General features: G+C 45.4%; 1 protein-coding gene across 2 annotated transcripts in view; it reads left to right on the forward strand.

Moving 5' to 3' along the window:
- The window catches only part of LOC126162603 (cuticle protein 19.8-like), a 54,219-nt gene extending 42,393 nt beyond the window's left edge, over positions 1 to 11,826 (forward strand). Inside the window, exons 1-2 of one of the 2 annotated variants that reach the window (XM_049919212.1) lie at positions 9,000 to 9,033; positions 11,014 to 11,826. In XM_049919212.1, coding sequence (XP_049775169.1) covers positions 9,022 to 9,033; positions 11,014 to 11,724 — 723 coding nt within the window. In that variant the 5' untranslated portion in view covers positions 9,000 to 9,021 and the 3' untranslated portion in view covers positions 11,725 to 11,826. Of the gene's footprint in view, positions 1 to 8,999; positions 9,034 to 11,013 lie in introns of those variants that run through there. The other variant, XM_049919213.1, reaches the window with a different exon arrangement.
- Positions 11,827 to 13,795: the final 1,969 nt, after the last annotated feature.

A 13,795-nucleotide genomic window follows, 5' to 3' on the forward strand; every position in this document is an offset into this window, starting at 1 on the left:
CGGTCGTATGCAGTCCTGATTGTGGCGCTCACCTGCACGGCGCCAAACACGCATACGACCATCATTGGCACCAAGGCAGAAGTGACTCTCATCGCTGAAGACGACACGTCTCCATTCGTCCCTCCATTCACGCCTGTTGCGACACCACTGGAGGCGGGCTGCACGATGTTGGGGCGTGAGCGGAAGACGGCCTAACGGTGTGCGGGACCGTAGCCCAGCTTCATGGAGACGGTTGCGAATGGTCCTCGCCGATACCCCAGGAGCAACAGTGTCCCTAATTTGCTGGGATGTGGCGGTGCGGTCCCCTACGGCACTGCGTAGGATCCTACGGTCTTGGCGTGCATCCGTGCGTCGCTGCGGTCCGGTCCCAGGGCGACGAGCACGTGCACCTTCCGCCGACCACTGGCGACAACATCGATGTACTGTGGAGACCTCACGCCCCACGTGTTGAGCAATTCGGCGGTACGTCCACCCGGCCTCCCGCATGCCCACTATACGCCCTCGCTCAAAGTCCGTCAACTGCACATACGGTTCACGTCCACGCTGTCGCGGCATGCTACCAGTGTTAAAGACTGCGATGGAGCTCCGTATGCCACGGCAAACTGGCTGACACTGGCGGCGGCGGTGCACAAATGCTGCGCAGCTAGCGCCATTCGACGGCCAACACCGCGGTTCCTGGTGTGTCCGCTGTGCCGTGCGTGTGATCATTGCTTGTACAGCCCTCTCGCAGTGTCCGGAGCAAGTATGGTGGGTCTGACACACCGGTGTCAATGTGTTCTTTTTTCCATTTCCAGGAGTGTATATGACTGCGTTAGAAGTTAAGTCGCATTGTGCTCAGAGCCATTTGAACCATTTTTGAACCAAATCGCTCCCTTTATATACCCTCCACTGCTAGTGCTTCCACCTACCGTCTCTGAGTAGTTATTGCACACTGACGTCGAATGTAGGTGGTGGTGACATTAATGTGACTCAACCGTGTATAATTAAACACAAAAAGATGGATATATATGACTGCAGTGTCTTGCTACAGAATTGTAGGACGTATATAACGTTCTCACAGCTCTATCAAATAAGTAAATGTATACAAAGCTAAATAAATGTATACGGAACTAAAGAAATGTGATTTGCGTTATTGCGGTGCGGAGCTGGCGCACGCAGTGGCCGCACGATCAGAGGCGCCATGTTACGGATAGCGCGGCCCCGTCCCACCGGAGGTCGAGTCCTCCCTCGGGTATGGATGTGTGTGTTGTTCTTAGCGTAAGTTAGTTCAAGTTAGTTTAAGTAGTGTGTAAGTCTAGTGACCGATGACTTCAACAGTTTGGTCCCTTGTGAAATCACACAAATTTGAACATTAGCATTATTCACGCGAAGAGCTACTAGAAAACCAGAAAAAGTTGTGAATTTAGTGGCCTCTGTGATTGCATGTGAGACACATATACTGTCCTACTACGTTGCTGTCTTGGGCATGAGGTACCTAATAAAGCTATATGTTTCTCCAGTTATACAATTCAGGAACTATTTATGATATGTTCTCCACGCGTCTAGATGCAGTTGGCGCTGCGGACTGCAATCAGTGTAAAACATGTTTGAATACAAACAAAACTACCTTTACTACGATAGCGGCCTACATCTCGCATCATGGCACTCACACAGACACAGACAGGAATTAAAATGTGCCGCATTTTCGATATGACCGTAGAAATATTGATAAATATACACCACTAGTAAATCTTGTACACTCTGGAAAAAAAAGAAAAAACAGAGAGAGAAACGACGCACCACGAAGGAATTATGCGAATAGTACATCGGTAGACTTGATGTACATGTACAGAACAACAAATGATCACAATTTCAGAAAAATTGGCTGATTAATTCAAGAGAAAATTCTTCACAAATTGAGAAAGTCAGTAACGCGTTGGTCCACCTCTGACACTTATGCAAGCAATTATTCGGCTTGGCTTTGATTGATAGAGTTGTTGTATGTCGTAATAAAGATTGTCGCGCCAATTGGCGATTTCGATCGTAAAAATCCCGAGTTGTTTGAGGGCCCTGCCCATGATACTCCAAACATTCTCAATTGGAGAGAGATGCGGAGCCTTGCTGGCCAAGGTAGGGTTTAGCAAGCACGAAGACAAGTTGTAGAAACTTTCACCATATGAGGGCGGCAATATGTTGCTGAAATACACAGGTGAACAAAATTAAAGCAACAAATCGCAATTTCCCGGTCCCGTGTCCAATTCACGATATAATCATACAAACTGTCAACAGATGTCCGTACGATCGTGTTCTACACGGAAGATGGCATTCCAGTCAACGGACAACCACGCCAACGATGACGTCACGGTACCTCTCAAACGGGTAGTCCTACATCCACAATCGCTGTAGACGCAGTCACAGACGGTGCACTATGGTACAAAAAGGACGCCTTCCAGAGTCTCTGCAGTGCAGAGCCATAGGAAGAATGGAAGTAGGACAGTCGCAAACTGATATGGCCCGACGGTTTACGTGAACCACTCTCTGTTTCTCGGATGTGGCGATAGTTTGTAGAGACAGAAACTGTATAGGCAGGGCTCACCACGTGTGACACCAGAAAAGGAGGACCGTGATTTGGTTGTAAGGGCACGACAGTACAGCCTTAGTACTGCACGGCAACTGGCATTTCACCTGGCAACAGGCACTGGATGTGCTGTATCGTGGCAAACGGTGTAAAGAAGGCTTCGGCAGAGTTTATTGTCGGAGACCTGCTGTATGTGTATCTCTGACGCGTCTTCGCAGAAGGGAACGTGTAGCGTGGAGTCTTTTACACTACTGGCCATCAAAATTGCTACACCAAGAAGAAATGCAGATGATAAACGGGTATTCATTGGACAAATATATTATACTAGAACTGAAATGTGTTGCATTTTCACGCAGTTTGGGTGCACAGATCCTGAGAAATCAGTACCCAAAACAACCACCTCCGGCCGTAATAACGGCCTTGATACGCCTGGGCATTGAGTCAAACAGAGCTTGGATGGCGTGTACAGGTACAGCTGCCCATGCAGCTTCAACACGATACCACAGCTCATCAAGAGTAGTGACTGGCGTATTGCGACGAGCCAGTTGCTCGGCCACGATTGACCAGACGATTTCAATTGGTGAGAGATCTGGAGGATGTGCTGGCCAGGGCAGCAGTCGAATATTTTCTGTCTTCAGAAAGGCCCGTACAGGACCTGCAACATGTGGTCGTGCATTATCCTGCTGAAATGTAGGGTTTCGCAGGGATCGAATGAATGGTAGAGCCACGGGTCGTAACACATCTGAAATGTAACGTCCACTGTTCGAAATGCCGTCAATGCGAACAAGAGGTGACCGAGACGTGTTACTAATGGCACCCCATACCATCACGCCGGGTGATACGCCAGTATGGCGATGACGAATACACGCCCCCAATGTGCGTTCACTGCGATGTCGCTAAACACGGTTGCGACCATCGTGATGCTGTAAACAGAACCTGAATTCATCCGAAAAAATGACGTTTTGCCATTCGTGCACCCAGGTTCGTCGTTGAGTACACCATCGCAGGCGCTCCTGTCTGTGATGCAGCGTGAAGGATAACCGCAGCCATGGTCTCCGAGCTGATAGTCCATGCTGCTGCAAACGTCGTTTAACTGTTCGTGCAGATGGTTGTTGTCTTGCAAACGTCCCCATCTGTTGACTCAGGGATCGAGACGTGGCTGCACGATCCGATACAGCGATGCGGATAAGATGCCTGTCATCTCGACTTCTAGTGATACGAGGCCGTTGGGATCCAGCACGGCGTTCCGTATTACCCTCCTGAACCCACCGATTCCATATTCTGCTAACAGCCATTGGATCTCGACCAACGCGAGCAGCAATGTCGCGATACGATAAACCGCTATCGCGATAGGCTACAATCTGACCTTCATCAAAGTCGGAAACGTGATGGTATGCATTTCTCCTCCTTACACGAGGCATCACAACAACGTTTCACCAGGCAACGCTGGTCGACTGCTGCTTGTGTATGAGAAATCGGTTGGAAACTTTCCTCATGTCAGCACGTTGTAGGTGTCGCTACCCGCACCAACGTTGTGTGAATGCTCTGAAAAGCTAATCATTTGCATATCACAGCATGTTCTTCCTGTCGGTTAAATGTCGCGTCTGTAGCTCGTCATCTTCGTGTTGTAGCAATTTTAATGACCAGTAGTGTAAGTTGGAAAAAACGAAAAACATATTTGTCTACCGTTATGCACATTGCAGTTATTTATGCTCTGTATTCTTTAGATCGTTTCCATTTTACTATCCCTGTTTTTACTGTTTTGTGGCAAAGTAAACGAAATCTTGCCAAATTTCCGATGGTTACTTTAGTTTTGGACACCAGTGTATAATCCCAGGATGGTTTACGACGAAGAGCAAGAAAACGGGGAGTAGATTATCGTTGACGTAGCGCTGTGATGTAAGGGTGCCCCGGATGACTACCAAAGAGGTTCTGCTATGGAAATAAACTGCACCCCAGACCACCGCTATTGATTGTCGGGCTGTATGGTGGGCGACAATGTGGTACGTGTCCTACTGTTGTCTGGGACGTCTTCGCTCACGTCTTCGCTGGTCATCGGGGCTCAGTTCGAAGCGGTACTTCACTGAAGACAATTCTACTTGAGTTACTCTTATAGCACAGTGTTACGTTGACGATATTCTACGATCTGTTTTGTAGCAATTATAGGTTTACATTTCAGCAAGGTAATTCTCGCCCGCACACGACGAGAGTGTCTATTGTTTGTCATCGCGCTTGCCAAACCCTATCTTAGTCAGCAAGTTTGCTCACTTCTCCTTAACTGAGAAGGTATGGGGCATTATGGGGCAGGGCTCTCGAGCCAGCTGGCGATTTTGAACGATATCCTTCAGAGGGGAAAAATGGTTCAAATGGCTCTAAGCACTATGGGACTTAAAATCTGAGGTCATCAGTCCCCTAGACTTAGAAACTACTTGAACATAACTAACCTAAGAACATCAGCCCGCTCGGAAGGAGCACCCGGTCCCCGGCACGAATCCGCCCGGCGGATTTGTGTCGAGGTCCGGTGAACCGGCCAGTCTGTGGATGGTTTTTAGGCGGTTTTCCATCAGCCTCGGCGAATGCGGGCTGGTTCCCCTTATTCCCCCTCAGTTAAACTATGTCGGCGATTGCTGCGCAAACAAGTTCTCCACGTACGCGTACAACACCATTACTCTACCACGCAAACATAGGGTTTACACTCGTCTGGTGTGAGACGTTCCCTGGGGGGTTCCCCGGGGGCCGAACCGCACAATAATCATGGGTTCGGTGTGGGGCGGCTGAGGGGTGAAGTGGACTGCGGTAGTAGTTCAAAAAATGGTTCAAATGACTCTGAGCACTATGTAACTTAACTTCTGAGGTCATCAGTCGCCTAGAACGTAGAACTAATTAAACCCAACTAACCTAAGGACATCACACACATCCATGCCCGAAGCAGGATTCGAACCTGCGACCTTAGCGGTCGCTCGGTTCCAGACTGTAGCGCCTAGAACCGCACGGCCACTCCGGCCGACCTGCGGTAGTCGTCGTGGGGTTGTGGACGACTGCGGCTGCGGCGGGGACAGAGCCTCTCCGTCGTTTCTAGGTCCCCGGTTAACATACAATACAATACAATACAACCTAAGAACATCATACACATCCATGCCCCCGTGCCTCGGGCAGCATTCGAACCTGCGACCGTAGCAGCAGCGCGGTTCCGGACTGAAGCGCCTAGAACCGCTCGGCCACAACGGTCAGCCTTCAGGGGAGCATCCAACAATTCTGTCAGTCACTGCCAAGTCGAATAATTGTCTAACGCGTTTTTGACTTGCTCAATTGAAATGCTATTTCTTTTGAACGGATCATCCAATTTTTCTGAAATTTTAATCATTTGTTCGTCTGTACATGCACGTCACTTCTACCGATTTCCATCCCTTTCGCTTATTTCGTTCGTGGTACGTAGTTATTTTTCTTAAAGAATATAGACAGACTTTGAATGTAATAGTTAATAATATTACACCGACTTTTGAACTGCATGGCAACCAGTCGAAATCATTCGGTACACGAGTGTTTCAGAATAATTCCTCGTGCAGCGCAGTGTGCAGTGTGCGAGCTTACGGGACACCAAGGTGACCCAACCGGGATAGAATCCGCGCGGCGCATTGACGACCGTAGCTACAGCACCAGCCAGCGTGACTGTGGTTTGAGGCGGTTTCGCACGTTCGTTTAGGCAAATGCTGCACTGGTCTCCACTTTCCGCCTCAGGCAGGACGTTGCTCTAACACTTAAGATACATTGACACATAATCAAAGTTAGCAAAATTCGCGGACAGGAGGCGAACACGACTTCACTCCCCCAGATGACTGACGACTGCGGCGACAAGAAGAGTATCAGATCGCAAAGTTAAATAAAACAAAAAATAAAACAGACGAGACAAGTGATAACGAAAACAAGAAGAAGATATGCTTCACATGGACCTGTTGTCGTAATACCCTTCTACCCTAAGTGGTAAAAATGTGTTAATGACAATAGAAGTTGTACTTTCAACAATTAAAAATACTGAGCGAGGCGGCAGAGTGATAAGCTTCACATTTACTCTTTCTGTGGTTCCCTAAATCGCGTAAGACAGATGCCGGGACTGTTGCTTTCAAAGGGCACGACTGATTTTGTTCCCTAATCGACCTAAGACAGAGCTTTTGTCTTATCTCAGTCTTCACAGAAGGGACGTGAAACCCTCATCTCCCTACTTTTTTCCTAATAAATCCTCAGTCAGCTTCCTAAGAATATATCTGACCTACACATTATAATGGCATCCACATTTCGAATAGGCCACACTGAAAGTTAATGAAGCCGTACAATATCCTTCGGCCCTTCCATCTCGATTACACACTTGATGGGAAACGGAATCCCTTTCTAGCTCTAATTAACATATTCTGTAATGGATTACGGGAGTATATCGTTCAGAAACTCTCACTTTTATTTACTAGAAAACTTTTGCAAGCTACACTACTATGTACTGTGAATATTTTTGAGCGTAATGATAAATAACCGACTAACGCGTTGCTTGCAGAAAAAAATCTACGGATGACAACAGTTGTTAGCAAAGACTTTCATACTACATTAACAAAGAAATTCGAACAGGGCGATGGTCAGTACGATACGGCTGTTACATGTACTTATGCGCCACAAAACCAAGAGTCATGTTTATAGGCGACTCTTCTAAAAACAAGACAGCATATGATCCGAACTACGTCACTTGCAGTTGAGCAGTAAAACAGCGAGCAAGTTTCTCGGGTATCATTTTATATTGTATGTCGTCATCGACAGTTAGTGCAGAATTATGAAACACGGCTGCACGAATTACGTACAAATTTACAAGGACGGCTCCAAGACTTTTGAAGAAATGGGATGCGCTTTTTGCTGCACACTAGCTAACGAAGCTGAAAGACACGAAATACACAAGGCACTGTCTAATTACACTTCGAATATTAGCCATTCCAGTACATTTCACCCGTTGTAAAATGAACAAATTTCAGAAGATATTCATCTTCGCAAATGGCAAAAGTACTTTCGAATGAACAGAACCACTACACGGGAATGTGATCAATTCTGATTATGTGTGTGAGATGCACTGATTCAGTCGTAAAATACAATAAACATTTACAATGAAGTTACTTGGTTTAACGGAGTTTGCACCAGAACTTCACACTATGAATGCAGTTAGGACACCGATGTTACATGTGTCATCTCTACAAAAATAAAGTGTAAGATTCCCGCATCTGTGACGCTGAAGATAAAGCCAATGTACTTCACTTAATACTGCACTGCACTAAGGCAGGAAAAAATGCTTGAAATTATACCATTTAAATCTTCCATGACTTAACTCAGTTATTGCCATTTTAAATACGAATGGTATAAGAACCTCTTACAGAACCTCCTACAACATAGAAAACTTCCTAAGAGCCTCGTACAAAACATTAGTACACTATTAATTTTTTTTAACCACACATAAATATAAATAAATTTAAAGAAATGTGACACATTAATACATATAAAAAATAGAGGTGGCAAAACAAAAAATAAAATAACTGCTATAGTGCTGTCGTTCATTGTATACCATTACAAACGCACCTCGTAACTGACGGATAAGGGTCATCAGGATATGACCCATAAAAAATAACAATCCTTTGTACGGCGATCCGTTTATCAAAACTTATCAACGAGATTCTGAAAGACGACGCATGTCATAATTTTAATTATTGAAACAGTTATTTGATGTCAGTTTTACAACATTTATTCAGTTTGACAGAAAAAAGAAAGAGACCTTAGACTTTAATCATTATTGTGTTACGAAAACTTATTCACTTAGCATGCAGACAAAAACAGTAAACGAAGACATAAAATTGATTTTTTAAAAAGTTAATGAATGCCTTACAAGGAAGAAAAACCAACGTGACAATCTGTCTTGCAGTGTGTCAGAAGGGCAAAACAGTCTAAAATTTTGCTACGTTACTGACTTCCTAAATTGATACTAAGTACAATAATTTCTACCTTTTGGAGATTTCTTGGCCGCGTGTATTTTCAATGTACTGCTGTTGCCCGAACGTCCCTCAGCGGAAGACAAAAACCGACTTCCAACGTACCTTACTGGAAGATAGCTAGCAGCTCTTGAAGAGTCTGAAGCACTAGTCTCGTAACGCATTCCTGCATTCCTGAAAAAGAGTCGCCCAAGCGTGCGCCATAATTTCTTTGTTATAAACCCCTAGCTCCTAAAGTGGCTCTAGCACCCACAATGGACAACGTTACGAACAACACAGAAGGATATCTGGCTCGACTTTGGAGTTACGGCGCTGCTGCACAGTCGATTCTGTAACGTGTCAGGTGCATGACGTAGAATTTGGGTGCCCGGCCATCTGTTCCCGCACTGAGCGCTATAAAAGCCAGTCGGCGAGGGCAGCCCAGCACAGTTCGCAAAGCATCCGGGCAGCAGCATGGCTTACAAGGTAGGCGAGCGCGCGCTTTGTCTCTTCACTGCACCCACCTTCTGTGTCTCGAGGAAACAGGCGTATTTTTTTTCTACGCTAAATTTGGGAAGCTATTGCTTGGACTTACCTCCACTGTTCGTTATCTGAGAACAGAGCTGTTTTAAACCTCAAACAATACTCTGTTTTGACCTAAGCAATAATCTGTTTTGAAGTGGATATGGCAGGGAGTTTTGTTTCCCATAGTGGAGCATAGTTGGCCTAATAGGACGGTACTCGAACAATTTTACAATGATACTAATATCATTGTAAGAAAAACATGATTCATTAGCAGTGTTCCTGAAACCGCGAGAGAAATAGAGCATTACCATCATCGTCTATATCTTTTTTCGTTTAGCTTTACTACGAAGAAATGGCATTTTTTTTGAGCTTGTTAGTGACGACTGAGTGAATGAGAGCCTCACAAGACAAAAATAAATTGAAGCTTATGGTGGCACGTGTACTGTATATTGGTTTACGTTCTGAGCGTCTGTTAATTTGTCTTTCATTTCATTGACTTTGTTCTATGTTCGATCGAAATCACGACCTCAGTTTCTGGTTATAATTTCAGATATTTGGAATGCAGAAAGCCCAAAATTTATCAACCAACTATTTCTTTCCTGCTTGTTAAAATTCTGGAACACAAAGGGGACCTAGAAGCATACAAATTTTCATTAAAATCTGACGAAAGAATGCTGTAAAATTTGCAGTGCGTTGTGAAAAGAATACTCAGTCAGTCGATGTTTTCGTCTCACTATCTGGCCTATGCTCTACGAATCTAAGCTTATTTCATTTACAGAATAAAACAATTCCTAATTTTTGTCGTCACTTTCAATAGAAAACCAAAACTATCACTTCTTCCTTACGTGTCACGTTTGGCTATTTTTATAGCTAAAACTTCGCAAATGTTAAAAAAAAATGGACTTTTGCTTTGAGACAAGAATTTTGATTCTTCACCTGACAGTGATAAACACCTCGTCGACATGCTTTTTACTGTGTTTCAGTGCGTACCATTTCCATCAACTTCGTGGGTTGATGGATGAAGGACTCTGCTATCATCCTGCAACTAGTAAGAGTTTGATGTCATTGGTTCGAGATGTCTTCCTTGTTTCTACCACCCAGATCCGGTCCCTCTCACTACATGCATGTTTACGAAGATTATTACTTTCTTTTACAAAAAGTAAAAAAAGGTCATAGCAGCTTAACGTCCCGTGGGCTACGAAGTCATTAGAGGAGAAGCACAAACTAATATTGGGATAAGACGGGGATTTCAACCACGAATCCAGTGTCTTGATCATTGTGGCACATCGCGTCGAAGATAGAGTTAACTTGCATTCCTTAACAGCAATCACATTTTATGCCAGGGGCTTAAAATACTTCATTCAGTGACGATAAATGTCACGAACGCTCATTGGTGAGCATCGATGTCATCCTACCACCAAATGCTATCAAATATTCATCAAATCTCCTCTGGCGTTGCACAGGAAACAAAGAGCCAGTAACTGAGCTCACTTTTGAGCCCGTGACTATAGGGAATTAGTTGGAAAATCGCCAAAGTGGTCCTCTTCTATCACTATTTCCACGTTCCTCCTCCTAAGGCATACAGCGTCATTAGCCACACAGTTAACATATTTCGTCGAAGGAGAGTCCATGTATTGGTGGGACACAGCCACATACTATTTAGTGATGTTTTTCGTATGTAAAGCTATGACTGCTAGTAATGCGGCACTCGCACTCTAGTATCTCCTAGGTAGATCATTTTTTAAATGTCCTAGTGCACATTCAAGCGGTGATAGAAACTATAATATGAGCAGAGTATTCTAGTAGCCACAACTTAAAAGAAGTTTCATTCCTTATGCTGGATTAGTTACCCCAAATTTCAGAATGTAAACCAGTGTTTATAGGAGACAACAATGATACTTATTCTGTCAACAATGATACTTATTCTTATTCTCCATCCAGGTGATCATCTTCGCGGCGGTTGTGGCTGTGGCCCGCGCCATCTACCTGGACGCTCCGTACGCTCCGTACGCCGCCCGCGCTTATGCTGCCCCCGCCTACGCCGCCGCCCCTGCTGTAGTCGCCGCCGCCGCCCCCGCTGTCGTCGCCGCCCCCGCCGTCCGTGCTGCCCCTGTGGCCGTCGCCGCCCCCACCGTGAGGGCCGCCGCAGTGCCGGTTGCCGCCGCCGCCCCCGCAGCCGTGGCCGCCGCCGAGTACGACCCGCACCCGCAGTACAGCTACGGCTACAGCGTGTCCGACGCGCTGACCGGCGACTCCAAGACCCACCAGGAGAGCCGCGACGGAGACGTCGTTCAGGGCAGCTACAGCCTGGTCGAGCCCGACGGCTCCGTGCGCACCGTCGACTACACCGCAGACCCCGTCAACGGCTTCAACGCAGTCGTGCACAAGGAGGGTGGAGTCCACCCGCCGGTCGCCGCCCCCGCTCCTGTGGCCGTGGCCGCCCCCGCCGTAGCCAGGGCTGCCATCGCCGCCCCTGCTGTGGCCGCCGCCCCTGTGGTGAGGACCGCCGTCGCTGCCCCCGCCATCGCAGCCGCCCCCATCGCCAGGGCAGCCATCGCAGCTCCAGCCTACGCCACCTACGCCGCCGCACCCTTCGCCAGGGCTGCTTACGCTGCCCCTCTCTACCCGTACGGTAGAGCTTACCTCCGCTGAACCTGTTTTAGACTTCCACTGACGTATTACATAAACTCTTGTCCTGAAATTCGCTGATCATCTGTGTATTTATGCCATGTAAATAAAGGCGCTGACTCATAATATAGTTTCATTCTTACGAGATCATCCTTCCTGCTTGATCAGAGAATTAGATCTGGCCGTCCCTAGTGAGAGAGAGCGAGACTGAGTGATGGGGAGAAGACAGAGAGAGAAAGACAGATAGATAGATAGATAGATAGATAGAGAGAGAGAGAGAGAGAGAGAGAAGTATAACAGCAGAGTTAAGCCTTTAGCAAAGATTGCCACTGTGCCACCGTCATGCAGCACAGCCAACACAACTGTAACAATGAAGCAGTATTCAGTCTCAAGCTTTATTTTATCACCTTAATACTCCATTACACATGCTATTATAGTGATGGTACACATTAAATGTTTTTGGTAATGATAATTTCTTAGTCGTCTATTTTTTACAATGAAGATTTAAACTTTATTTTAAAGACTCTTCATACTTGACGATATACTTCATCTCACAATTCTGACACCTGTGTCAGTCTTAGACTTCATCTTGTGCTTCATTTCGTTGTCGGTCTGGAATGCAATTTTAACATCTTTGTTGTTGAATAATCTTGCCATTTTAAATGAGATAATTACCCAATATGGCATGACTCTATATTTCTGCGGATTTACCTTGTTTTGTTGGTTTGAGGAGCATAATACTAAAGATAATCGTTCATCAATGGTAGCAAAGTACCTCAAGATTGATCACCATTTGTTGGGAACCGTCACAGACAGTATCAATTTATGGCACGTGGGAGAAAACATGATTCACTGTTAAATTTAGAGAAAACTGAGATTATTTTGCCCATTAGAAGATACATGGGGCATTTGGGGGCCCACTTCAGTGACGTCCTCGTGAGAACCAGTCACCAACCTAATCTCCCTAGCAGCCGTTAAGTTGTAGTGCTCCTGTTGGTTATTCTCAATGGATGCTAACAATGCGAAATAACTGAAAGATTGTTTTTCAGAATTTGCTATGACTTCACACATAAATTTACTGTAGACAGCAGCATAGTTGTTGGGGGAGGGGGGTGCGATATATACATAACATGATAGTGTAATCTATGACATGAGAACGTGTCCTTGTTGGAGTGTTATGCGCCAGTATGAGATGTGCAAGAAAGAGTTTTATATGCTTGACGTTGCATGTTAACTGCTTGCTATCTACTTTTCACGGTGACGAATGGCATATTAACTTTACGGTATGTGATGCTGTTGGCCAATACAGATTGCATGCGTTTTATTATCTCTAATAATGCGAAGCAATGATTTGTATTTCCATGTGTCATAGAACTTGCTACGGGAATAATGTAGTCCCGAAACATGTGCAGTAAATAAATCACACACTTTCCACGACTGCTGCGTAATATTCTCATTGCTAATTTACAAATTAACGGTAATACTCATAAAAACCATAGAGTTTGGAATGCATTGGTACTCAACTTCAAATGGTGTAAATGCACTTATTATAATCACTTATTGATCAAGCACAAGCACTGCTGTGCTGAAAATAAATTGTAACACTGCATTCTAAGATTATTGGAACCAAACATTCTATAGCCTCAAAATACACATACATATAGTATTTGGCTTAGGAATGTAGCAGTAGCAAATAACTAAAAATGTTTCCGACATGATCACAGATGTCTACACTCACTCGATTTCTTATACCTTATTTATTTCAGGGATTTGTTGTACACGGTTGAATCACATAAATATGATCACCGCCTATGTTCGATGTCAGCATGCAATAACCAATCACAGACGGCAGGTGGCAGCAGTAGCAGAGGAGGGTACATAAAACGTGTCCGGGTTACGCGGAAAACACTGTAGTCCTTGTTGTGATGCCTAAATGGAGCAATTTACGTAGCCTTCAAAAGAGCGAGATCTTTGGATTTCGTACCAAGAGTGGAAGTACTTCCGAAACCCTGAAGTCTGTAAACTGTTCGCGTGCCGCCCCGTCGTTAAAGTTACATGGCAAAATGGCTCCATGCAAAGGCAGCGCCTGGCCAAC

The sequence above is a fragment of the Schistocerca cancellata genome, chromosome 2, assembly GCF_023864275.1.
Source record: "Schistocerca cancellata isolate TAMUIC-IGC-003103 chromosome 2, iqSchCanc2.1, whole genome shotgun sequence".
NCBI lineage: Eukaryota > Metazoa > Arthropoda > Insecta > Orthoptera > Acrididae > Schistocerca > Schistocerca cancellata.